This window comes from Lagenorhynchus albirostris, chromosome 14, assembly GCF_949774975.1.
Source record: "Lagenorhynchus albirostris chromosome 14, mLagAlb1.1, whole genome shotgun sequence".
Classification (NCBI taxonomy): Eukaryota; Metazoa; Chordata; class Mammalia; order Artiodactyla; family Delphinidae; genus Lagenorhynchus; species Lagenorhynchus albirostris.
This window is the reverse complement of record NC_083108.1, coordinates 48,249,676-48,277,326: the sequence shown is the minus strand read 5'-3', so window position 1 is coordinate 48,277,326 and position 27,651 is coordinate 48,249,676. Positions and strand designations below refer to the sequence as shown.

Here is a 27,651-nt window from a genome sequence, read left to right as displayed (position 1 = left end):
TCGTGTTTTGAAAAAATAAAAGTACTTTCTAGTGTTTTACTTTATCCTCAAACTGTTTCTGAGAATGACATTGCACAGATGTTTCCATTGTCCAGACAGTGAAACTCAGGCACAAAAACGGCTAATTGGCTTATCGCAATTAATTATTCCTGTTATTATGGAGTAATGAATAGAATGCAAGTCTCCTGACCACAGACCGAATATTCTTTCATTGTAAAAAATATATATATATGTTAATAACCAGGATTCCATGTTTTCTTATTAAAAAACAAATACTTGTCAGCTGAAGTTGTCATCCTTATCTCCAGATGGTCTACAAAAATGTTTCAAAGGACAGACACTTTTATTCCTTTGACAGCCAGTCAAGTGAAAGCAAACAGAAGATTGTTTTACAACCGAAAGTATAGCTATTTTGCTAATTTATTAGAAGACCTAGTCTATAGACTGGATAAATAATACCTACATTTTTGGTGTTTCCTTTTCTTTATGATAAATTGTCTAATTACCAATTCTTGGAAATCTTTCAACAAATTACTTGAAAAGGTTATTCTTGAATGAACATAGATTCTTTTGCCTCAGAATATTTGCTGATGAAGGATTCACTGGACTGTCTGTTGCCAGGACTTAATCATTTTCCCCTTAGCTCAGGTTATTGATATTGGAAACAGAGTTCAAAGTTATTTTTTAATCCTTCGTTGCTAATTTTTATTATCACCTCATTTACCTCTTTGTTCAGTACTGCACACCTGTGGTTTTGAAGACTCTAAATACCTCAGTCACTTAAGAATTTCTGTCGTAATTGTGTGCCTAACCTGGCTCAAATCTTAAGGTTAGATATTTCTTAAAATTTACGTTGCAATAAAGAATATCATCTTGGGGTGTCATTTATTTACATATCCTTTTAGCTGAAGTATGATCTCATGCGACGTCAGTACTTTAAAATATTTCTCTTCAAAACAGACATGGAAGGAGCAGCTAGAATGTTGGCAGCCTCAATCTACTTCATCTGGTTTTGAGGGAATAATAACTTCTTCAAAAGAAATGATTGTTCCTCATTGATTTTGGCTAATCTGTCTTCATGTTTTCTCACTTCCAAAATGCTTATTAACATTGACTTTCTTTCTAGCCTGACTGCTGCAGGGATTTTAGATGCTAGCCAGAGAGAAAAGATTTCTGTCCTACTTTCATGAACGGGAAGACCCAGAAGTCAGGTATCAATAGATGCCTTCGGAAAGGAAAAATTTACATCTAAAAATGTTAGATACCTGGTTTCATCAAGGCTGAAGGGAAGAATGTTATGAATCTTTAAAATATGGCTCTTGCCATGTTGTTGTCTTTTTGGCTCTAGTGTATGTGGCAAACTTCTCAGTTATGATTGTGGAACATTTAGAATCACGAAGTTTTTGCTCCAGCGTTCATACTTAATTGAATTTTCAGTTCAAATGTTGCTTGAACTATTTTTCAGTATTGAGAGATTACATAAGGCCCCATACTTTAGAATTTTTTAAAAAATTCCTGTATTAGCTGCTTTAAAAACTTTTATTTCTCCAGAGAGATTTCAGGATTTCAAATAAGTTTGTGTTCAGTCACTTAACTGAACACACACCATTAGAACACCATCCAGTGAGTCTTTGTTAATAGTATGTTTATAGGACAGGTGCATTTATAAACTGTCTCTTCTAGGTTTGATGCAGGATAGCCCCTGTGGTTTTTCTGGGAACCTGGTGGTAAAGCACGGAGAAGGGGTAGACAGTGGTTCTGAAGACTCTAAAATAACAAAACCACGCTGTGAGTACACTGTACTGTTAGATTCACTGAAATCTGAGTACATTTTTTTTAGTTGAGTAATTCATAACGGTTCTGGCCTTCGTGCTATGACTTATCCAACCTGTGAATTACTGTGATCTGTCTGGAAAACTAGATTGGTGTAAATTGCTCTTTACCCCTCGCTGATGAAGAAAATAATCATATAAGCAAAACTGTTTGCATCTATGTGTGCTTTTTTATGTTGGCATTACTTCTTCCTCTTTTCCTGTTTTGGAGGCTGTCAAATGGATCTTCTAATTTATACATGTCAGATATATTTTTGTATTAGATTGTGCCTGTGATGAGAGAAATCTCTAATGTGTATTTTATGTACTCGGAACACATAATTGGACGCACCTTGAGGCATCGTCTAGTACTAATCATGTAATATGCATCTTTGTGATTAATGTGTTTAAGATTTTACCTTTACTGGGTTAGGTATCGTTTTGATTTCAGCACATGATAGCTAAGTATTTGAGTAAAGAGTTATTACTTTCAGATGTCACAGAAAATCAGAATATTTATTGTCTCGTATTGTATAAGTCAATTATTTAGAGAATTTGCACTTTTATCTTTCTGCCAACTCAAAGGACAATGCATACATGATTTTTAAAATACACACATACACATACGTGCGTGTGTGTGCATACCTATATGCCTTTGCCATGTAAACTTTCCTAGTTGATTGCTTCCTTAAGCAGATTGTGGTGGCAAGTAATCAAATATGGCTCCTTTACCTATGAAGATATATGGTCACACAGTCATAATGTACTGTTTGGTATTTCTTTCTCTCTCTTTCCCTCCCTCCCTCCCTCCCTCCCTCCCTCCCTCCCTCCCTTCCTTCCTGTATATTTTGTGGAAAAAAATCTTGTTAAGCCCAGATCCTCCCAACAAGATACATAGTAGAGGGAGGGGACTTGAAGCTAGAAAGAGGAAATACAGAAAGAAAAGGACAGGGGAGGGGGGAGCAAGAGAATGGAAAGTTGGTCCATAAAAAATGTGCCCCTTCAGTTAAAGTGAGCAAAAATCGAACAATTGGCCAACATGCGAAAACTAGCAAGGGAGCTGAGCTCTAGTTCCTAGTTGACTGGGGTATTCAATAGAAGCAACACACCTGTAACTTAGCTGAACTCTGGATTACACTTACTTTCTCCTCCCATAGGCTAGTCGTTCTCAAGTTTTAGTTTTACAGATTATCCCTACTCTGAGATTCTGATTCAGTAGGCTCTAGGTAGGGCTTAGGAAGATATTTTTAACGGGCCCTTGGCTAATTCTAATGCAGGTGGTCTACATTAGAGAGACATTGCCCTAGGTTATCATCTTTTGGTAAGTAGTTAGTAAATCTGAGAGAAGAGTCAAACATATGGCAAGGTTACGCATAGTAGGGGGCCACTGAAAAAAATGCTTCTAACCCATTGGTTTTCTAAAGCAGGAGATTCCTGAGCTGACTTTTAAAGGAGGAGAAGGATGCAGTCAAGTTAAAATGATGGCTGGAAGGATGTCTCAGGCCTTGGACCTGATGAGCAAAGGCACAGAGGTGACAGGTAGCATGTGTATTCAGGCCAGGTCTCTAGAAAGTCAAGTGGAAACCAAATGGTAAGATGAGGTAGTTACACAGAGGTCACAGCGTGATCCTTGGACTTCTATAGAGTAAGTATTTGAAGGGGGAGGGGCAGGGAGCAATGGAGAACGAAGTAGATTTGCAATTTAGTTAGATCCCTGGTGACTGGAAGAGATGAACACAAGGACAAGAAGATGGTAAAGCCACATCAAATCACTAGGAGTTCTAGAAATCAAAGCAGCACATAGTGGTTTGAAAATTTTTTGTTAGATGTTTTCACTGTAACAGTTTGCATTTCAGAGCAACTTGAACAGAACAGTCATTGCAGAAATGTGGAAAGAGTACAGGCTTGCCTTCTGAGTAACAGGTATTCAGCACAGCACATAACATCTAATTGGCGTTCAAGATGACGCACCAGGTTGGTTAGGTGACACAAAGGTATGTGTCTCTCATTCCAGAAGTCACCATACATGGGATCTCTAATGTTTGTATTTGGGGTTCTTAGCTCAGTTTCATTACACCTTTGATAGTGAAATATATTATAAACCAAACCCTCATTTCACTTTTGTTTACACTACCAAAGTGTGGTGCGGGGGCAGTGATGAGGACCGAAAAGCATACCATCTGCAGTTCTAACATCACACTTAAAAGTCTAAAAGAGAGCATTTCTTCTTTACTGGGTTTTTTTAAATAAATTTATTTATTTATTTTTGGCTAAGTTGGGTCTTCGGTGCTGCATGTGGGCTTTCTCTACTTGCGGTGAGTGGGGGCTCCTCTTCGTTGCGGTGAGCGGGCTTCTCATTGCGGTGGCTTCTCTTGATGCAGAGCACGGGCTCTAGGCACGTGGGCTCAGTAGTTGTGGCTCGTGGGCTCTAGAGCACAGGCTCAGTAGTTGTGGCGCATGGGCTTAGCTGCTCTGCGGCACGTGGGATCTTCCTGGACCAGAACTCGAACCCATGTCCCCTACATTGGCAGGCGGACTCCCAACCACTGCACCACCAGGGAAGCCCTTCTTCTTTTAAAACGTAACCTTCATGAGAAATGGGGGCTTGTCTGCCACATAATGGGCACTCGGTAATAATTCATGGACGGATTAATATCCTCAAAATGCCGTGTGCAGCATAGATGTAGGCTGGGGCTTCAACATTGCCTATTGCTGCAAAGTGCTCTGGAAGTCTTAATTTTTTGTAACGTAAAAATGTTTTGTCAGATCTATGCCCTGATGATGTTATTTAACGGTTGATTTACAGTGATTCTTGTTGCCTTTTAAACATGTGGAAATGGATGACAATGAAAGCTGCTTGGAGTGTGATCATCGTGACTGTGGTGGTATTTAATGCCCAGCACAAATAAGAACCTGAATGGGTAAAAAAGCAGAGAGTATTTTAAAGGAGTCAGCGTTCCTTTACTTTGGTGAAACGGAGCTGAAGTTATACACAGTCCTCGTCGACTTTGCAACCTGCCCCTGATGGTATGGTTTGGGGAGGACACATCATGCCTGAGGTATTGCAAGATCCAGAATTACGGAGAGACAGAAAGACTCAGGATCAATGCCAGATTCTCTTTCGGCAGGCGAGTTTCTCAAGAGAAGTACTGCGCTGCATGATATTGTACCAGTGTGGTGTACGTGGTGGCAGAAATTATTCTTCAAAAAGGTGACTAGAGAGCAACAGATTATGGGGGGGGGGGTCAAGAGTGGTGTTATGCGGTGGCAGTAAGATAGAACTGCCGTAAATCTATTTCTCTCTCTTTCCAAGCCAGCTCTTATTTTAGACCGAGAGATTCAAAGCGGAGACGCTGTCGCCTGGACTGACTCCCGGAGGCTTGGAAACGTCAGTTTCCCACGCCCCTTTGTATTATGCCGGAAAAGGCGAAGCCCACCACAGTGGTCTGCCGAGTTCCGGCTTTTGTCCTTTTCGGTTCCCCATTGGCTGGGGCCGCCGAGGCCCCGCCTCCCTCCGAGGCTCTCTGGAGCCTTCAGCGAGGGGGCGGGGCTTTGTGACGCAGGCGTGACGTCCCCCAGAGGTATAAAAGACACTGCCAGGTGCGCGGGTTTCTCCAGGAGCCACCCGCAAGGTGGCAAGGAGGAAGCTATTTATGAGCGCAGCCGGAAAGGAGAAGGTGGGGCGAGTCTGGAGAAAAAGCCCACGGCCCTGCCGCAGTTAGGCCCTCGCAGTGGAGGGATTGGTGGACGGTTCACGTGTCGGGAAAGGTGGCGGCCCCCGGAGTGGGAGGCCGGCGGGTGCACACACCGGCCAGTGAGGCAACCGCCGGCCAACGCGCGTGTGGCGGACTCAGGGGTACGGGGTCTGGGTCGGCGGGTCCGCCGCCACCACCGCTGAACTAGTCGGGGTGGAATCTGGACGCCCGCTCTCCCAGGTCTTTCTGCCCCCGCCACCAGGCCAGCCAAACGGCAAAACAAGCACAGACCCTAGCGTAGGTGTTTAGGAAGTGAGTGGTGGGTGCTGTTGACGTTTTCTGTGGCCCCGAAGCCCCTATTCTCGCATCTTCAGCCAGAGGCACCGTTTTCCTGCTCAGGCGTTACCCCTAGGTTAGTGGGTTTGGTGCGGGGTGTGGGGAATGTAAAATCTGTTAGTGTTTGACAAATGTGTTTTTGTCAAATACACAAGGAGAAGTTTGAGCAGAATTAGCTGTCATTTGAAACAACCCTCAACGTCTGTACTCGTGACTTTATCCGTTGATGTAGTTGAGGATCGGTGTCCCAGCGTGTCCCATCTTGTCGAGGACAGCTCTTTGTAAGGAGCTGCGTCGTAGGATGCTCCGCATCCCTGGGGCCGGGGCCCTACACGGCTCCGCACCATTCACAAAGCCTGGGGAGGGGGAGGGGTGCGGCAAATCGAGGATCTCTGCGTGGGCGTTCTCCCCATGGTCGGTAGCACCAACTGCTGATTACAGAATGGGTGTTTTGTTAGCTCCGTCGTGGCTACCGGTAAGCCACTATCAAATCATGACCCATCTCTCAACTCGCACTGGGGTGCAACGGATGTACTTAAAAATACATGTGTATATATGTATATATGGACATATATATACACGTATATACGTCCATATACACATATATATATATAAAATATAAATGAAGTGAATATGTATCATCCATATAATTACCGCCTATGTCCCTTAACATTTAGCATGGGGCCCTGCTACAGGTGCACTACTGGTTTTTTAAAGATGGTTTAATTCAGTAAATCTCCTGTTGAATGATACTCTGATAGTAAGTTTTCATTAGGCGATCGAATACAGTGCCCTTCTCAAAGGTTTTGCTCTGGCGATATTTTTTCCTGACCTTTAGGAAGATGAAATGTGCTTTTAAAATATTCAGCATTTTGCTATTAGTTGCTTTTTATTAGAGGTTGGCCTTTTGTGTAACTGCTGTAACTAAACTGTGCCCCTTGGCCCCAACAATATTGAGATATTGTTGAGGACATGGTTCATTATATCACACTATTCTTCTCTTTATGAGGACCCATAGGAGAAATTTCTCCTGGGTCTCAGTGCCCAGAAGAGCTGTGATTCTCCCAAGCAACTGATTTAGTTTTTTATCTCAGGAAACCTGAATCATTTAACCAACCATTTCCTATTATGTGATGGCTACTTGGTAATTCAGGGGGCTTGTCTTGGGACAGTACCTGTGGCTTCATCCTATTTTTCCTACCATACTTTTCCCCTTAACCACTGAACTGAGTTCCTTAAATACTTAATTTTCTTCTTTGTGTATATTTATAAGCCCTCTTAAATAATTTTTTAGAATGAAACAGGACACACATACACTGACACAGTTTAGGGTGGCAATCTCTGCAGCTAAGAGTTACAGGTAAGACTGTGCAATGCCCTTGGTACCACTTAAAATCCAGAAAGCCAAAAGAAGGGAGAGAGGAAAACTATGGCAGAGGTTAAGGGAAGATACGAGAAAAGAGGTATGGATGGTGGTGGGTGGTATAATACCACAAGTTACTACTCAGATGAATATTAAAAACAAAATTAAAGTTAAAACATGTATACTTAAGGATGATCTGTGTCCGGGGATATACTTAGAAAAGTGAGAAAAAATACATTTTCTTGTAGAAATTCTACTTTGTAACTCTATTTGATGAATGTATAGAAAAGCCAGTTCCCATATGGTTTGGAAGGCTGTTTCTTGGACACAGATAAATGAGCTCGATTTATATTTCTTGACATTTTACTGCACAAAATATTTACTGAATTTTATAGAAACAGGTTTTGTTTGGTTTTTGTTCTTTGTTTTTAATATCATACTGGAGTTCCTGGCAGGGCTTTTCCCATGGATTTCTTTAATAGTACTAGATTGCTCATCTGCACATAATAAGTTGTTGGTAGTATAGTTCTTTTTTTAAAAACTACTATTAACATTAGCCCATTTTACTAGAATAAATACCTAGAGATTAGAACTAAGGCTAGTGATTTTCATAGGAGATAGATTTGTTCTTAGAAGCTATAGTTAACTTGTAAATTTTTAATAAAAACCTTATATACTATTTATAAGACTTTGTGTTTCTTCATTACAGTTGAGATTACAGGCATCCCGCCAGAATGATTTCTGGAAGGCCCAGACTTGTCGTACCTTATGGCCTCAAGACTCTGCTTGAGGGAGTTAGCAGAGCCATACTCAAAACCAATCCACCAAACATCACCCAGTTTGCAGCAGTTTATTTCAAAGAACTTATTGTGTTTAGAGAAGGTTTGTTATTGCTTTATATATTTGTTGCTTTGAAAAAGAAAGCATTTTAAATTGGGAGTTTTATGTATCTGATTTCCTTTATTTCTTTAGGAAATAATTCTCTGGATGTAAAAGATCTTGTTAAACTATTTCATCAGATAAAAGGTAAGTACAGTAAGTAGTAATAGTTTAATAAAAATCTAGTTATAAATTATTGCATCATTCCTAGCATACATTTAAGCTTAAGAGTGATGCTCACAAATATTGTCTGTTTAAATAATTACACTGATGTTTAAGTAATCACACTGATGCTTTATTTTTATTATTGAATCAGTTTTTTAAAAAATCTGAGAACTGATATTTTGGAGGATTCTAAATTTTAAAATAGGAAACACTCTTCTTTTGCAAACCATTTGGTACAGTGAGACCTAGAAGAGTGTGTGTCAACTATGACTCAAGCCCTTTCCAATATGCCTGTCTTTGAATTGAATTTTGTGGTAATACTCAAATTATAATGAGACACATCACTTAGGAACATTGTAGAAACACTCTTCTTGGAAGATTATTTTAGTAGAAAAAGTTAATCACCCTTTTTTTTTCTCCCCATGATGGTTTAAGTGCAGTCCAGCTTGGAGGACAGGACATCGATTAGGTGTCACTAACCACCTTTTCTGTTCCAAGAGTCTCTTTATGTAGTGAAGAGATAAGTTTTTCATAGAAGGTGGTCTCTGGCCTGTCCCTGTGATGTAAGGCTGTATGTCTGCTTAGAAAAACTTGTTTTACGTGTATATGTGTAAATGTCTATCTTATGTGAACATAACAGCATGAAACTGAGTTGATGGAGGAGCAGTGAAGAAGTCAGAGGGGGAGAAAGGAAAAAGGTAACGTTTACATTATGAACATTTGGGAAGATCAATATAAGCAAAAGAGGATATATTAGTTAAACCCCAAGGACAGGCACACATATCTAAAAGAATGGTAAGCAAAGCTTTTGGAAGAATTTTGTGGAGAAAACGGTGACTTAAGGTGAGTGTGAGAAATAACTAAATAATGCTACATTGGCTGACCAACATTTTGAAGTGACCATAGAAAAAATAAAGGTAGGATCCGTGAGTTTTGGCCACTTTTATTCTCTGCCACTGATGTTAATGGATAACATAGCCAAGATAGGGAGAAGTTAAGGGTAGACCTAGGAAAATGTAAAAATCATGAGGGTTTGGATCTACAGTGAAAGAGACTCCCAAAACAGAAAACAAGATTAAGAATAGCAAGAGTCAGCATTTCAAGGGGTAGGAGAGTGAGTCACCGTGGTTTAGGAGTATTTTATTGTCTAGTCTGGGTGCTCCCCTGCAGGGTCCTGATGGCATTGTCAGCTTACCAAAGGAAAGAGGTCTGAGATTTGCTTACCACCAGCAGGACATACAGACAAATGCTGGAACACTGACCACTCTCCCCCTTCCCATGAGCCTGGTCTTCCAGGAGGTCAAAGTTATTATGGCCTTTGTACTTGTGTCCTTTATACCAGGAGCTATCTTTGAGATGACTGGCTGTGCAGGCTTGCTGTGTTTGAGAATGGTGATAAAGTCAGTGACTCTTTATCACTGACTCTTTATGGTTGTAGGTAACTAAGTGGTAGCCTTTGTGGCTAATCTGTTTACTGAAGACTATACCCACCATTCAGCTTAGCAAGTGGACTAAACTGCTGTGGATTTTGGTCCAGCTAGGGTAATCTTTGAATCTCAGGGTTCAAAATTAACAGACTGAACTAATAGAGCAGCCATGCTTTCGATGGAGGTAAGAGGTAGGAGATACTGCTGCCTTTCTCCTCCAGTAACTGTAGATATCAAAGAAATTGACACAGTGTAGACTCCCAGTATGGCTGTAGAAACAGATAGCTCTTTAGACAGTAGAGCAGAAATGAATGTTGCCTGTTCTTCCCCAGAGAGTTGGGGAAGGTAACACAAGGTATAACCAGAAAATATATTCAGTGTTACGGTCTAGTATCAATTGGGCTCATTTTGTCTGCCTTTTATTGTCATGCCAAATGGCTTCTTAATGGACTTCTTCATTAGTATATATAGAATGGATAAACAACAAGGTCCTACTGAATAGCACAGGGAACTATATTCAATAAGCTGTGTTAAACCATAACGGAAAAGAATATAAAAAATAATATATAACTGAATCACTTTGCTGTACAGCAGGAAAAAAAAAAAAAAAGACAGCACCAGTTATTAGAACTTGGTGATAGGAGCAAGAGCTAAACTACCATCCCTGATGCATTGGTCCCCACTCATCTCCCAGATATCAGATGTATCCCCCAAAGTTATTTCCAGCTGGTCAGTTTGCTGCCTAGCAGCATTACTACGAAGCTGCCCCTATGCATGGAAAGTATGGAGATAAGTATATCCTGCACATATCATTTATTTTATTCAAACCCTCCATTCTGGGATTTTTCCTAGAAGGAGCCCCATTTTTGGTAGGCCTCATCATAGGACCAGTAGTGTTTACCCATCTCCCCATTGCATTCAAACTTTCTTGGAGAGGCAGGTGATGAAGGAGGGAAGAGGAAAAGAACCAGACACGAGAGCAACTTTTCTCACTTCTCTGTCATCTCTCATCTTTTCTCCCATTTTCCAGAGCCTGGCTCTATCCAGGCCTCCATTGTGGCGTTTCACCCACGTGTGATCATTTCCGAAGCAGCTCATGTAAAACACTTTCTTGGATCCTCCTCTTGTATTTTTCTGCAACTTGATTAAGTAGGTCTTACTACTGGATGAATCAGTGAAAGCTTTTCTATTTCTCAGTCTTCTCAGGAGAGCTTCTTCACTAATCCACATGAATCATTGAGGGGATTTTAGAAACTCAGGCAATATTTTAAGGCAAAACTGTTGTCTCAAGTTCTACCACTTAGTATATCTAGGAAAAGAAGGAAGAAGTGGAATGGAATTTGAGTAACTGTCTTGTCCTAGGCACTTACAATATATTTTGTCAATTAAGAGAACTTTATAAGGTAGGTAACATCACTACAGCTTTACTCAAGAGAAATCTGATGCTTGGGAGTGATTAGATAACTTGTAAGTTTCTAAAATATTAATTTGTAGAGTTGGGATCTAAACTTAGATCTTCCTAGTGCATGAAGGTCTTCCTAGTAGTAGGACTCATTAGTAGGGATCACTAGGAGCCCTCTAGAAAAACCTTTAATTTTTGAACTCGGAGTGAAATCTCAGTTCTCTTTCCCCACATTATCTCCCACTTTTCACTTCTTCCTCCTGTCAGGAAGGAGTGTACTAATTCTGATCCTTTCACCACTCCACGAAGAGGGCAGTGGTTTCTCCACGAGAGTGGTAAGTGAGATCTCAACACCACTAGCACCTTCCGTCCTCCTAAGCCTAATTGAGTCTAGTTTCTAGTGTTATTCCTGTCTTGGCTTCCAACAGAGGCAGGAAATAGCCACCTCTTTTGAAGAATCAAGAAGGCCTAGCCCACCTAGATCCCCAACTGAATTACCTGTTAACTTTTCTAACTGACCCTCGACGTTCTTGGCATGGCCACAGAGTAGTAATTAGAGTCACAAACTGCTGCTCATCACTGAGCCCAGTTTCAATTCTTATGTAGCACCGTAACAGTTATGCATATCATTATCTTGAGTTATATATTCATATTAGATAGTCATAATATATGTTTTCAGTTTCTTATGCCAAATTCTATTTTTATGCCTTATAGAATTCATTACACATACTTGTAGCTATCCACTCATTAAAAAAACAAGAAATCGATTTCAGGACTATCCATACTAAATTTTATGAGGCTCTGGTGTACTCTGTACTTTCCTGGGCATTTTTTTCAAGTAAGGCTATACTGATTCCCTAAACAGGGATGAGTATTGTGTCAGAAGGACCCTCTTATTTCTGCAAGTCTTGTGTTTGCCTTGGCAGGGTGGTAATTTGTACCAAGGTTAAGAATTTTCACTTTTTTTTTTTTTGACTTAAAAAAAAAGTTGCAGTGATTATCTGGCGATGTTGTTGGGAGTGGGGCTTAGGTCCTTCGTGCTTTAATGATGTGGTAAGATTAATCACTTGGGGGAGTTGTCCATACTAAAGATGGCAAATAAATCACTGAGCAAATGGTATAGTCAAGAACTGGGGTCAGACTGTCAGACTACGGACAGAAACACAGGGTCAGGATTAAGAGAGGAGGGGGCCGGGGAAGAAGCAGATAAGTAAAACCAGGAAAGCTAGGATGGTAAACCAGGCTGCCAAGGTGAGGTCAGGAGCCACAAGTAGATGTCAGTTACATGAAGGAAGGACACCTTCCTTCCTTAAGTATCTGACTGTGCTATCCAGAAACTCTGATAGCTCCATACTGTTCCAGACTCTTCAGTGTTGTAGGGGTACTTCTAAAAAATATTAAATTACTATACTCTTGATTTCAGATGACCTCTATTTTTTTCCTGTTTGCTCTGCTGATCTCTACCCATTGAAGCATTAATTTACTGTAGGGAAAAGGTAAATATAGTCTGGAGCAAGGAAGTCATTACTCAGTATTGAGTTTCCAAAGTTCGTAATAAAAAAGCTAACACTTTAGAGTTTTGCAGGAGCCTGTTTTTTCTTGGAATTTCCGAAGCTGAGTTTTGATTTAAGACTTAACATGACCAGAATCAAGTTTTTACTTTATATAAGCCATAGAGGAGGGAGGAAAAAAGATAAGATATAAGGCCATTTCTTGCTGCACAGGAAAGGGAAATGGAAAGTCCTTCTTGACAGTGGGATTGTGGTGCTGGGGTGTGGGTAGTGCATAAAAAGTGCTAGGTGACACTGAAACTGGTGATAAGGAAGGTAGGTGGAATTTATGATCAGAATTCCCTAAGACTCATCAAGCAGGTGGCTTGTTCTCTGCATTCCTGGGTGCTGTCTAGAAGAATGCATGCTTCTCAGAAGCTGAGTGGTTAGCATGGTACTGCCTTTAGCACATCACCTGCTACATTCAACTCCTGCACTATAACCGTCATGATCAGACATTCAGTAAATACTGGTTGAATAAAATAATTACATTTGAAGCAATGGATTAGAAATAATGGAGAGTGTTTCTCAGATGAGACTGAGATAATATTTTTTGTGTCCTATGGCCTGTGTGTGGCTTTTAGTGGATCCAGATGTGTTTAGATTGTCCCAGAGTGCTGACCAGCAAGTAATCCAGATGGGAAAAGTGAAGTGACTCAACCCACTAATAGAGAGCTAAGTGCAAAATGTTGAAGCTGGGAATAAAATAAACTTTCAGCTAGGCCTTAATTGCTAAAGGACCAAATTAGGAAGGGAATCTCTCAGTCCTTCAGTGAAATAAGCACACAGGCCACACCTTTCACAAAGTAGAAACTTGAGTAGTAAATACAGTGAAGTCAGAGACTAGCACCCAGAACACAGGCAGTATGAGTTATGCCTCTACCAGAGGTAATTGAGAGCCAGCAGAGAAGGACAACATGTGGATCAGAGCCAGAGCTCACCACAGCACTCAGATTCCCTCTTCAGAAGTGGGGAGAACCTTTGAAAACAATACCCAAAAGGACTGAATAATAAACCCAAAGCGACTTTTAAACTGGTAGGGACAAATATTTTTAAGTAAGATCAAATAAATTTTGCCTTTGGGAAGTAAGCATTTTAATGCAATTTGAGATCAGCTAGAGAAAGTAAAGTAATGCTTTCTGGCATGTCTAAGTTATAGTAGGTAAATTTTGATCCCTTTATAAGACCATGGCATGCAAAGCTTTCTATGAGCTAAATCTATCCTACCTTTGCAATTATCTCTTATTTCATATCTTCACAGACCTTATGCACCAGACTGACAACTTGTCACTTTTTGAAAAAGTAATTTTGATTTTGATCATTTGATTTTGGTTTATGCTAACTCCCTCCAGGAGTTCCTTTCCCTCCCATTTCTTTCAAATCCTATATATCCTTAAAGTCCAATTCAGTATTTCATTTAACAAATATTTAAATTCCTATCCATTGCCAGATACTGTGCTAGGAGGAATTGAGAGGTTTCAGTTTCAGCTATGATGAAGTAGCTAATATTGGACTTACCTTCCTATCATAAATACCCATAAAAGCTGAAGAAATTATATAAAACAAAGTCTGGATTCTTGGGAAATGGGGTTCACAGAAATTGAGGCCCATATTCACCCCAGTGTCATTTTTCAAATTCACGGGCAGGAAAACAGAGGCCAAGCAGAGATTGGAAGTCTCTCCAGGAAGAGAGAACAGAGAAGCAGAGTTTGGAGCTACTAATGTGGCTGGGATTTGGGTGACAAAGCACCAGAGAGGAGGCATTTGCAGAGACGGATTCCCCAAAAGTCTGCAAAAATATTTCCTTTTTTTTTGTGGGGGGGCAATTCCTAAGCTGCTCATGTGTGGACTGTAAGGCTTGTGAAGGCTTAGCAAAGAAGAGCTGTTGGAAGACTGAAAGCTAGGTAGGGATTTCAGAAGTGGTACAGTGTTGGGGGGGAGGCTTTGGAGTTTGGGCCCAGCCAAAATGAAGAGACTTTTCTGAAACCCTGGCAATCCAGTTGAGACCCCAGGAAGGTCACACCCTAGGAATAAAGACAATCTGCTAGGAGTAAGAACAAAGCTGAAATATGTCTATTTTAACAAAATGTAAAATGAAGTCTCAGGAGGATCAGATTTGCCATTATTAGAATAAGACCAACACCATTTAGAAGAAAACAATATAGTCAGAGTCTCTACAATGTGTCATTTACAATTTCCAGCATACAATTAAAAACTACCATTCATTCAGAGAAGTGGGAGGAAGTGACTAATAATTAAGAACTAAAACATAAAACACTCTGTAGAAGCAGACCCAAAGAAGATCCAAATATTAGAATTACTACATAAGGACTACATAAGATGGAGAAATTCAACAGAGTAAGAATCTTAAAATAAGAAACAAATGGTTATTTCACAATTGCAAACTAAATTTTTATTAGATGGCTTTACTAGCAGAAGACAGAATTAGAAACTAAAAAACCATGGCAATAGAAAATATCCAAATTGAAGTAAGAAGAAAAACAGTAAGAGTGTAAGACACATTTGTGAGACATGATCAAAGGGTCTAATATGTAATTGGAGTCAGAGGAGAAAAGAGTAGGTGGAAAAATATTATTTGATTGAAAGACAACCTACAGATTCAAAAAGTTTGGTAAACCCACAGCAGTATAAAAACAAAGAAATCCACGCTTCAGTATATCATGGTCAAACTGCTGAAAAAGACAAAATCATGAAAACAGGCAGGGCAAAAAGGCACATTACTTTCTGGGGAATAATCAGACAAACAGCAGATTTCTTAACAAACTACAGAAGCCAAAAGACAATGGAATGACATCTCTACAGTGCTAAAAGCAAAAAGCTGCCAACCTAGAATGAATATATATCCAGTGAATATATCCTTTAAAAATGAAAGCAAAATAAAGCGATTCTCAGGCAGACAAAAGCTGAGAGAATCCACTGCCATCAGACCTGCTCTACAAGAAATACTTCTAAAGAAGTTTATAGGTAAACAAGAAATAAAAAGGGAACTTCCTAAATCTGATAACGTGTATGCATAAAAACTTACAGCTAACGTTATACTAAATGGTGAATTTTGAGTACTCTCCCATCAAGATTAGAACCAGAATAGATATGTCTGACATCACCATTTCTGTTCAACACTGTGCTGTAGGTTCTAGTCAGTGCAATAAGGTGGGGGGGGGGAAGGTATACATATTGGAAAGGAAGAAGTAAAAGTACTTTATTCACAGATGACATGATATAGAAAATCCAAACGGATCACCTTGATAAATCTTAAGATAACATATTTAAATACCCAATGAGAAAATGGATATTAAAATGGATACATAATTCATAGAATAAAAACAGACATGGTATCTAAAAAGCAGCATATACCACAATCCCCCTCATTCACGTTGCTTTACAACTTTTTTTTTTTGCGGTATGTGGGCCTCTCACTGTTGTGGCCTCTCCCGTTGCGGAGCACAGGCTCCGGACGTGCAGGCTCAGCGGCCATGGCTCATGGGCCCAGCTGCTCGGCGGCACGTGGGATCCTCCCGGACTGGGGCACGAACCCGTGTCCCCTGCATCGGCAGGCAGACCCTCAACCACTGTGCCACCAGGGAAGCCCTTTTCTTTTTTAAAGATTTAATTTTTTATTTATTTTTGGCTGTGTTGGTTCTTCGTTGCTGTACGTGGGCTTTCTCTAGTTGCAGCGAGCAGGGGCTATTCTTTGCTGCAGTGCACAGGCTTCTCCTTGTGGTGGCTTCTCTTGTTGCAGAGCACGGGCTCTAGGCACACGGGCTTCAGTAGTTGTGGCTTGCAGGCTCTAGAGCACAGGCTCAGTAGTTGTGGCACACAAGCTTAGCTGCTCCGCGGCATATGGGATCTTCCCTGATGAGGGATCGAACCCGTGTGCCCTGCACTGGCAGGTGGAGTCTTATCCACTGCAGCACCAGGGAAGTCCCTGCTTTACAACTTCTAACTTATGCCTCATATTAGGAAAGTACTCAGCTGCAAGTAACAGAAAACCAATTAGCAGTGAAAAACAAGATATCTGGAAGTGCTGTTCATTCTGCTACTGATATTATAATAATACAGCATCAATTATCTAGGTTCTCTGCTTTATCATTCTTAGCATATTTTGTTTGTAGCCTCATGCCACTGCTCTAGGCATTATATCCATGTATAAATCAGGAAGGAGGAGGAAGTGGTGGCATAAATGATACTTTTTTCTTTCATTAAAAAAGTAAAATCTAAGAAGTCTAGCAGACTTCCACTTCTGTCCCATTGGCCAAGGGAGACTGATAAATTTTCTGATAAGGGAAATCAGAATGCACAGGGCTGGTTTACACCTGTACTCTGCAGGGGCTCTTTGGCATCTTGGATGGGGCAATTGTGCGGGGCCCCTTTCACACCTGCCCCTTCTCATTTAAGCTTAACAAAAATTACCTAAAAGCCACTGTATCCAGTACATATTTCAGTCACTGCACTGATCACATTGTCATCTGTTTATGTGCCTCTAACCTTAATCAGACTGTACTATTTAGGAGATTCCCCAGTGTCTATCCCATAATAGGAATTAAGGATTGGTGACTAAAGAATGAATATAAGGAAGAGAAGAGAGGAAGGAGAGAAAAGAAACAGACCACCTACTTTATAGTCACTGGTGTTCATCATTCCAATCAGTTCAACACACAGTAGTTGGAATCTTTTCCTCTTTTAAACTTTTAAAACTATATGTACCTTACTACTTCAAATTCTTGAGTCCAAGCACTCCTGTGAGTTCCCCTCCTGCAGTCCTCTCCTCTCCCCTCTCCTATTAATCACGTCTCCCATCTCCTATTCTGTCCTGCTTCATATTCTCCTCTTGTCTGGGACAGCTTTCAGATTCCCTTCAGTGCCAGAACATGCCTTTTCCTTATTCCTCCCTGATCATGCCCCAAGCGCCCCAAGTCTCCACGTGAGTTCTGCCTATTCCAAGAAATACTGTATGCTTGGAATGTATGTATCTGATTGGTTTCATGGAAAATCAGGATTCTACCGTGAGTTTTAATCAGTCATTTATTAAACTTAGAAAGAAATGTTTTAGAGGAAGAAGTGCCTTCAGTGAGGCATGTAATTCTGAGAGTTCATGCAGTTTTTTGTTTTTTGTAGTTCAAGTGAAACCAGATTACTGACGTCATACTGAGTTCATCTTCATGAGGTTGACATGTAAGATCAACCTATAGCAAACCTAGTTTACAACTTTAAGAAATAGTTTTCTACACAAACATAATCTCAATGTTACAAGTCAGCAATCTTTGGAACTGTTAAACAGACCTTAAAACATTAGAGAAAAGCTCTTTACCTTTTGTAATAATAGATATCAACAGGAATGCAATATAACTATGTGATAACTTGTTTGTGTATGTTTGCTAACATTCTGTCATGTATTCTAAACAAAACCAAATGGTTCATCTAGTGCTTTACATTTTCAAAAACACTGTTAAAGCTTAAGGTAGTTGATCTCAATTTAATGTTACAGTGATGAAATATATCTATTAAAAATAGTATATATGACATATATGTATGTATGTATATATACAAATACATATATTATAAATGGGAAAAAACACCCTGCATTTTATCATCCAGATTATGAAATTGCCAATTAATTTTCATCAAAGCTGATTTAAAGATGTGAGGCTTATAATTTTTAATTTGATATCACATTTCTAAACTTTTTAAACTAGGTGTTGGTTTATTCTTTCCCCATTTATATGTGGTTTACAGTTTATAGAACACTTTTAGGTGAATGACTCCATTTAATCTCTACAAAACCTCAGTGAGGTCAGAATTAAAATCCCCATTTTGCACACCAGGAGGTTGAAGCTCAGAACCGTTGACTTGGCCATGCATCTATTCAATCACAGTCAGGACTGAACCCAGATCTTCTCATACACCTTTTTACTATGAAAAAGTTGTGGGGAAGGAAGCAATATCATAAATTCTCTGATGAGTTATGATTCATAATTATATAATGCTTTACCTTTCCAGAATGGTTATTTAATAGGGGACTTCTAGAGGCAAAAATACTAAACCTAAAGATTAAGCTCCTAGATATGATTCCAGGTACGACAAGCCTGTGAGATACTTTGAAAAGGGCAAGTGGCCCTTTCCATAGAAGCTGAATTCCTATCGTGTAAGTGATGTATCACATGAGTCCCATGCAGGCAATCTAGGGATTGCAGTGATCTAGTCCCTAAATTGGTTGGGTTCTTGAAAACTCTCAGGGGAAATAAATCATTACTTGGGGAATTTAGGTCCTTGTGGGGGAAAAGAGTGTTGTAGAGGCCTTGAACTGCTGTGTAGGTGTCTAGGTGAGTCTAGTGAGAAGTTGGGCTTGGGCTTCGTGGTGGCTCTCCTACCTTCACTGTTCCACGGGCCTCAAATTCCTTTAGCGGTGGGCTGCCTGACCTTGCCCTCGGCCTTCCCCGCCAGCCGGCCCCACTGAGGGCATCTCTCCCCACACTCTTGCCCCTCCCTCCAGGGGCAGCTGCTGTTCCTCGTTGCTGGTCCTGGGCTCTCAGGGCAGGGATTCTCTGACCTAGGTGGTCTTTGCACCAGGCATTGAGGATGGGGCTTTCTCAGTGTTCCTGTCAGTTGTCCGCGGCAATCTCTGCCTCGTATCTGTGGTCAGTCTTGAGCTAGTGTTTCCTGCCTCTGCCCCAGGGGTAGGAAGGAGCCCTCTGTTTGCTGTTGATATAGGATTCCCCTCTGGCCTTCTACCCTGCTTCCATCTTCCACAAAAGTGCCTGTGAGTGTGAACTTCTTGCGTCTGGAGTCCCAGACTATTCCAGACATCTTAGCCCACATTCGGCTTTCATCAGTTCATTAAGATTTTGGCTGATACCTTACCAGCTGGTATGGTGGTGACGTTTCCAGGCCCTGCCACAGATGAGGGAGTTCTGTGGCCCTTCTCTCCTTGGAAGGGCTGGTTACTCTTTGGAAATCAGATCACTTGACTGCCTTGTGACTCTGCTCTCTGATGGGCGCATAGTCACCATTTTGACATTTATCTGGCTTTTCCTCATTGTGATGGCAGACAGTTTGTGCAGCTTTATCTTAAGCGTAAGGCCAGGCTTATTTAAACAAAATTTCCCTTATTCCTCCAGCCGGAGGATATCTTTTCCTCCTCTGAGCTTCCATAGGTCTTAAATGGTACCCTTGTTAAGTACTTACACTTTTAACCTGTAATATCTGTATATCTTATTTCCCCTAAGCTTTATGAGGTCTTGTCCTAATAATTTTTCCATCCTCAACAATGCCTAGTGTACAGTATTTTACACACAGCACAAACAGTCAAGTGTATTAGTGGGTAAAGGGCTTTGACTGGAAATGGGTGGGGAAGTCCTGAGGAGGTGGCTGGTTAGAAAATGAGGTCATTGTTCTAGAAGCAGAGGGAGGTAAGAGTAGATGTGGCTTTTCTGTCTTTATGAAACTTTTCTTAGCATGTGAGCGTTTGTGTGGTATCCACGTCCAGAATTAGACACCTGATCCGAGTTTACAGAAAATCAGCCGCTAATGTAGGAGGAGACCCTGGAGGACACTGTTCTTTGGAAAAGAGCTGGACCCATGAAGACACGTTTCCAAAGTTTTGACTTGAAGCAAGTATGTTCCTGTAAGGCAAATTCTCCTCTTCCTGCAGATTTCATGATATTAGGTAAATGCTTCCCCAGAGAGAGAATCCTCAGTAAAGTAAGCAGATGTGAAAACGTCTGATGAGGTTAGACGTGTGAGTGACAAGCAGAACGCTGAGTGCAGAAGATGATGTTACAGCAGTTTTCTAGCTCTAGGGGTTTCTGTGTGTCATCAGTTGTCTTGACCTTCTAAGCCATGGTTTTTTTCCTCCTGCCTGAGGATCCACTGAGCCCTACTTCTGGAACCAGAGCTGTCTATCTGCTGCTCTTCTGGGTCAGTACTTCGGCTGCATTATCACACCTTACCAGCAGGTGCTACCACTTTTAGAATAGAAAACATGACGTTTCCTAATGTAAACGTATTCTAGAGTCCCCTAGTTTTCCAATTCATTAAGTTGAACTTTATATACCAATTTTCTTAAGCTGAAGAATGCCTTTAATCATATGACAGCATTTGTTTCATTACTAAGCTATGAAGTGTTTTTTTCTTTCCCCAGTTTTGTGTGGAAGTCTGGATCAGGAGCTTTGTCCATGGACGTTTTCAGCTTACTTTTAGGCAGTTATCATCTTTCCCCTGACGCTGACCAGCTGAAGGTGGTATCTGAGTGTTAGAGTCACTTATTTCTAAGGAACTGAACCAAGTTGTCTTTTGAGTGGATAAGGACAGGAAGGTTTTGTTGCCCACAGTGAAGTTACCGATGTTGGAAACTAAAGCAAAACTCTTTTGTACTTGCGTATATATTGACATTTGAATGCTCAACCTATGCTTTCTTCATAATTCCTTTTTTGGGGAATAAGTACTTATTAACCCATCTAACTCATTTTTTTAGGGGAGAAGTGGTCAGAAGGAATGGCACAAGAGAAGAAACCAGAATGCGTGAAAGAGCCAGAAAGAACATCTACAGTTTCCCAAGAACCTAAACGGATGGAAAAATCTACGGACACAGAGGAGGACAACATAACTGCACCGCAGTTTAGCAACAAAACCACGCAGTTCCCGTCGGTTCATGCTGAGCTGTTCTCAGAGCCTGAGGGCGCCCCTGAAGCAGCTCGTGCTCCTTCGAAACCGACCGCCCCTGAGAATGCCACCCCGGCCTCACCGCCGTCGCCAGCAGCTGTCTCACCCGAGCTGGCCTATGTCCCTGCTGACCCAGCTCAGTTTGCTGTTCAGATGTTAGGTAATGTTTCTCCGGTTCATTCGGATCACTCTGAAATTTTAATGGTGGACGTGGCAACAAGTATGCCCGTTTTTCCCGAGGAGATGCTGAGCTCAGAGGCTGCTGAAGATGATGTGGTGGCCACTCCTGTGCATTCTGGAGAGATGGCAGCAGTGCAGGTTCTGAGCGAGACATCTGTCCATGTAGATTTGGGTCCTAAACCTAAACACCATAAGGCTGAACCACCAATGGCTTCCTCATTCCCCTTGCAGGATGAACAAGAACCTCCTGCTTACAGTCAAGCTCCTCAGGTCCCTTTGCAGGCTGCTATTGAGGTGACATCCACCACGCACATAGCATCTATCGATAAAGATGAGCCTGTGATCGAAGGAGCTACTAATGTTGAGCAAATACTGGAACAAACGGTTATCCCCTTTTCTGATCATGTTGCTTGTCTTAAAGGAAATGAGCAGTCACCACCCCTTAGTCCCATACTTGTAGTAGGCGAGACAGCCTCACGCGGGTCTGAAAAATCTGTGGGTTCTGCAAACTTTGTGCAGTTGGAGAGTGCAAAATATGACTCCTCAGTACATGTGGAGGCAGACGGCTCTGCCACAACAGTGAGCTCTGAAATATCTGTGCACATTGAAGTGGACATCTTTGCGCTCGCCCCTGGCAGTGCTGGGCAGGAGGACTCATGGGAAAACCGTGCGTCCCAGGAGACGGAGGTCAAACCCGCGCTCTCAGGGGAAGCCGCACAAGTAGTGCGCTCAGGTGCGTCCGTAAGATCATCTAGTGGCCCCCAACCTCCTGTTCCAGGTCTTAATGAACCAGAAATCGAACCAGAATGAGAAGTAGCACCTAAACAAGGTTTGACGGAGCCAGGTAAGATAATTACTTACAAAATTAAAAACGGTGCTTCCAGTGACATCTATATTTCAGGTGACCATCGAGGTAGGCTCCCTGCAGACTGGTCAAAAAGCTTTGTTTTTAGTAGTAGTTAAAATGCCAAACCTATTTAAAGACTTTGTTGTATCTGAGATTTTACTCTTACGAGATGAGTGATTTTAAAGCAACATCACCACTGCTTGGCCTCAAAGTTCGGTCATCTAGCACTTTCGTGTTGTTTTGGACATACTGTGTGGTGAAAAATGGTAGAGCCTGTTGTCAGCTGCAAAACACGTTCATGTGATCTGGATACTCCTGCAAAACCGTAACTAAGCGGTGTTGGTTTGAAATCCCTCACCTGTAAAAGTAAAATCAGATGACAACAAAGTATTTACACAGGCGATGGCATTAAAAACATGAAAGAAATGGTGGTGCGTTTGACTGCTTTTGCGCTGAGGTGGGAGAACTCTGCAACCTGGTCTGGGGGCTGGTCAAGCCCTGACGTCCCGCCTGGGAGCTTCCCGCAGCTGAGGGAGCGGCTTCATAGCTGGATGGAGAGAGGAAAGGTCAAGCTGAAGTTCTGTCACCCAGGGGAGCGGGAAGGTAGCAGCAGCAGAAAGGATGGACGCGGCGAAGCTGGCCGGCTTCCTTCCATCGGTTCCCCGACAGGCGCCCAAATCAGGCTGCTTTCTTGGCTGCTGAACTATCACTACCGCTTTCCTGTGACACAGACACGGTTTGACCTCCCATCTCGATCTAATCATGGCATTTGGTCTGCTCACCCTCCCACTCCATCTAGGCAAGTGCAGCGGCCCTTATCCGTTTAGGGAGGTGGGACGTGCAGGAGCCAACCCCGCCATTCCTTTTGCAGAAACTCTCTCACCCTTGACTCTTACCAGAGCCAGAATGATAAAAAAGTGTTACCACAGCAGGTGTTTAGAGATCAAATTCTGTCTGGCAGTGTGACAGGGATTCTGCGCAGCTGAAAAGGCAGAGGGCAGTGTTGGAACGTAGTCTGTGGGGCTGGCATTACACTTGTGGTCTAAGCAGCACTTCCATCCCAAGTTACTGTTCTCAAGTGCTTCACTATTTCCAAAGCACTAAGGGTATTTCACAAAAACCTGAAGACTGGGCTCGTGCATATTTTTAATTAGCTTCCAGAACTATCAGTTGAAAGCATCTGAAGCTATTGAAAACACAGCTTAATAGTGTGCATAGTGTTATTTTCTTTTCTGGGGAAGAAAACAAAGCTGCACTAGGGATACGGGCCGTGTTCAGAGGGTGACTCAGCACAGCTGGGCCAAGTGCAGCTCCTCCATCAGGAACCTTTGCTCCTCCGTCCCAGCTTCTGGGACTCGTTCTCCAAGACGGCACTGTCTTCAATTAGGCAAGTCTAACTTGACATGGTAGATGCCTTGGTGTAAGTAGACGGATGGCCCTCCGAGACCTCTTTTTACTTAAAGATCCACTGTGCGACCAACCAGCCTTCTACTGCCACCCAGGACCTATGATTTCAAGCCTTGCCGAAGAGGGAGTCGTGCTCTCAGGTTCCGAGTCCTAGGTTAGGTGATGTTTCGTGTGTAGTGACAAGCTGATGGGAGACGATGCCGCCTGCAAAGGGCCAGAGGTCCTTGATCATGTGATCAAAAGATGACACGTAGTGCTGACTTCTTCCATAAAGAGAACCATCCATCACTATGCAGACACATCAGTGCTTTTTTTAATGCTTTTTTCAATGGCTTAACACACTCTTCAGTTGATTTTTTTGGTAGAGCCAGAATTGTTGATTCTCCATTTCCTCTGAGGACCCTGCAGAAGCCATGTCTAAAGTTAAGTTCCTAGAAACAGCAACTTAGAATGAGATTGCTTCTCAGCCACAACCCTAGTGTCCGTGCCGCTGGCTATCACAACACTGTTCTCGTTTTCTGACTGTAGAGAATCTCTCCTTTCACATTACCAAACACAATTTATTTAGCACTCTCTATAGCATGCTTTATGGCACATATTACTACAGCTGTTTGTTTATATGTAAAAAAACACTTCTGTGCATAGCGCCTGATACAGAGACCAAATCTTTAACACCTGCACATGTTTTTTTTTATAGCAATAGCAGCAAGCGAAGCAGGACAACCACCACCATATTCTAACATGTGGACCCTTTATTGTCTAACTGACATGAGTCAACAAAGTCGCCCGTCACCACCACCTGCACCTGGGCCTTTCCCCCAAGCAACCCTCTATTTACCTAATTCTAAGGAGCCACAGTTTCTGCAGCACCCACCAAAAGTTGCTTCTCCAACTTCCGGGATGATGGACAGCAAGACGACCAGTGCCCCGCCTTTCATTTTAGTGGGCTCAAATGTTCAGGAAGCACAGGACTGGAAGCCTGTTCCCCAGTCAGATGCCTTGAAGAGATACACTGCAGTGCAAGTCCCCATTGCTGTTCCTGCAGATCAGAAATTCCAGAAACACACCCCCAATCCCCAGAATGCTAATCCTCCTACAAGTGGACAAGATGTCCCCAGACCACAAAGTCCAGTTTTTCTTTCTGTTGCTTTCCCGGTAGAAGATGTAGCCAAAAAACGTTCAGGATTTGGTGACAAAGGTACTCCCTGTGGAAGTTACGGTATTGCTGGAGAAATAACTGTGACAACTGCCAATGTTCGCAGAGCAGAAACTTGAAACTGTCAGGTAAATTCTCTTCCCATGATATGGGGGCCTTAACACACTTGAGTTTTCAAGCAGGTTGATCTGTTGACCTAGAGACTGAGGTATTTTAAGACACTGAATTGAGACACGCAGTGAGCGGGGGGTGCACTCGGATCCGACGTGGTGATTGCCCCCACCTCCCTACCACGTTACTACTCAGCGCACGGCAGGCGCACTGCGCCGCAGTGACGCACACCAAGGGTCTGGTGCCTAAAACACATAACCAAGCAACCAACTCAGCTACCTCTGAACACCTGGCGCTGTGTTTAGCCCTGTAGACGATGCCAAAGGGATGGATTAACATAAAGACAAGACAGTCTCATGTGGGAATTTTATAATCTAGTTGGCAGGTTTAAGGGGCGGGGAGGACAAGGTGAGAGATTATATACGGAGCACCCAGTCAGTGCGGTAAGTCAGTGAATACTTACAGCAGAATGGATAGGTTGGAAACACATTCATGAGCTAAAGGGACAAGTGGTGTTAACCACAGATAAGTTTTTATCACTCACAAATCATTAAAAAATTTTTATTCAACCAGTACTTACTACCACACGTCTGACGGACAAAAGCTAGATTTCAGTTTTAGGCAGGTTCAAGTACCACAGTTAGTTACCATACTTAAGGAGACTTTTGCAAATATCTTAGGACTCTGAGCATTTACCTACTCCCACCCTTTAGACTTCTAGTGGAACTGTCAAAATGGCCGTTCTGGGCATGAGGTGCTAGGATATTTTAGTGCACATGCACAGATAACATAATTAAGAGCTTAGCAGGAGAGCAGGCTAGAACTTGCATTTCTGATCATCCACTCATTTTACATGTTCAGTTTTATGATTAAACAAGTCACTATTTACATTATTCCTAACAGGTGCCGAAGATGACACTGTTTGAGCTGACCTTCACGGTGGAGTCTGCCACCAAGCGTAATATATCAATAAACTTCATGCAAGCATAAAACCTTGTCGCCTTGCTTATTTTATAATTTAGGTGGTGTACAAACATCTGAACACAACAGGTCCTAAATATTTTCAGACTTGTGATATGACACAATAGCATTTTCCAATGCTCATATACATTGTAAAAAAAAAAAAAACTTTCCACTCTAGCAATTTTCTACCAAGGTATTCCACTTGATAATTCTGTATTTGGCATTCACACCAAGTGAAGACAGTGGCACCTTGCTCTAATAAATACTGTATTTACCCAGAGAACAGTGAGTGCTAACTGCCTACTTAGCACGTGAGCCCGGGGGTGAGCTCTGGCCCTGGGGACCGTGGCAGCACAAGGACTTACTTTCGTGTAAGGACACCTGACAATTTGGCATCCTATTAAGTGCAGCATTAGAATATTTCTAAGTTTAAAAGAGACCACACTGTTTTGAACATTCTAAAGCCTTTATTTAGCATCAGGTAGATTATTTCATTATAACACTTGTTAACTTCAAGACAGCCATTAAAATAACTTACTGGCAGCTACCTAAGGCCCCCTGGAGCAATATCTCAGTCTGGGGTTGGGTAGATAAATACCGTAAGATTAATGTACCCCAATTAAAGGGGCAAAGCTACTGTACAAGTAGGTCTCCGTACGTATCTTAAGTACACAGGTGCCTTGCAAACTTGAAATGCACAAGACCTCCTTTTATATAGTCTGATACTTATAATACATGAGTACAACTGAATTTCTCTGGTGGCATTTGCCACTGGGAGTTGAAGCATTTAAAAAGGTTTCTCGTTATGTAATGATGGTGACTAAAATCTATATTTCTGGGGTATTTTTGTGAATTGCTAGGTTTTATACCTATTTTCAATTCAAACATGTACAACTCAAACATTTTAATTCTAATGACATTAGAACATTGTAAAAGTAAAATCAGAGCACTAAAATAAGCAAACGAAATACCTTTTCCAGTTTAGAATTTTCAAATCAGGAATCTCTCTTCTGAACACTCAGGCATCGTTTTTCTTTTTAGAGGCGGGAAGGGGTACAATTGAGAGGATTAGTAAGAAGAAAAGCCGTCTTCTCAATGCAGTCTTTACACGATGGCATAACCTCTATATCTGAGCATATAAACATCATATAGGAGAATTCCACACATTTCGAAGTTAAATCTAAAACATTCAAGCATGACAGCCTAAAAATATTCAAAATAACTTGATTTGGGTTACTATATAATTCCATAAAGCTAAAGTTACATTTAGGTATAAACCTTCAGTGAATACAGCAACAGCAACCATCAAAAAGCATATTCTCCAACAGTTTCCCATACCTCTAGATAAAACAGTATTCCAAATAAGCATGTCGGGATAGCAAAATTACCCATTCTTCCAAAGACTTTCATCACCAGTATCCACCTTATGCCCTACTTTTGTTGGGTGAAATGCAAGTTATCATGAGAGGATTTTTTTTCTCTTTTCAAAAGATGAGTAGAAATCAAAGAAGAAAATTTTAAAACACAGGTTTAAGTCTTATCTGTAGATTAGCCAAATGCCCCAACTTGTCTATGTTTTAATAAATGTCAGGCAAATTGAAGTAGTTTCTGTCCCAGTAGCTGCCCGAGTAAAGCCAGTCCTGGGCTCCGCTGTAGGGATTAGGACCTTGATGGAACCAC

General features: G+C 41.6%; 2 protein-coding genes across 10 annotated transcripts in view; one reads left to right on the top strand and one right to left on the bottom strand.

Moving 5' to 3' along the window:
* Positions 1-32: 32 nt before the first annotated feature.
* On the top strand, positions 33-26,000 carry CABYR (calcium binding tyrosine phosphorylation regulated). Of its 9 annotated transcripts, none has more exons than XM_060121900.1 (7): positions 33-1,788; positions 4,618-5,022; positions 7,915-8,087; positions 8,178-8,231; positions 21,120-22,220; positions 24,439-25,025; positions 25,912-26,000. In XM_060121900.1, exons 3-6 carry the CDS (start codon positions 7,940-7,942, stop codon positions 25,014-25,016), a joined length of 1,881 nt encoding a protein of 626 aa, XP_059977883.1. In that variant the 5' UTR covers positions 33-1,788; positions 4,618-5,022; positions 7,915-7,939; the 3' UTR covers positions 25,017-25,025; positions 25,912-26,000. The 9 variants fall into 9 exon arrangements, with proteins under 9 accessions (XP_059977883.1, XP_059977887.1, XP_059977888.1 ...); XM_060121901.1 differs by lacking the exon at positions 33-1,788 and adding an exon at positions 5,129-5,411 and having other exon boundaries at positions 2,707-5,022; XM_060121903.1 differs by lacking the exon at positions 33-1,788 and having other exon boundaries at positions 2,708-4,838; positions 4,940-5,022.
* The window catches only part of OSBPL1A (oxysterol binding protein like 1A), a 208,454-nt gene continuing 206,358 nt past the window's right edge, over positions 25,556-27,651 (bottom strand). Inside the window, exon 30 of the mRNA XM_060170508.1 lies at positions 25,556-27,651. Within this exon, the coding sequence (XP_060026491.1) occupies positions 27,549-27,651 (103 nt within the window). The 3' untranslated portion in view covers positions 25,556-27,548.

What these genes read in the sequence shown, in the direction of transcription:
- CABYR (XM_060121900.1), top strand. Translation starts at nt 7,940, where the DNA reads ATGATTTCTGGAAGGCCCAGACTTGTCGTACCTTATGGCCTCAAGACT. An exon ending in ACTATTTCATCAGATAAAAG is followed by an intron (nt 8,232 to 21,119) that starts GTAAGTACAGTA and finishes TCATTTTTTTAG; the next exon opens with GGGAGAAGTGGTCAGAAGGA. An exon ending in CGCACAAGTAGTGCGCTCAG is followed by an intron (nt 22,221 to 24,438) that starts GTGCGTCCGTAA and finishes TTTTTTTTATAG; the next exon opens with CAATAGCAGCAAGCGAAGCA.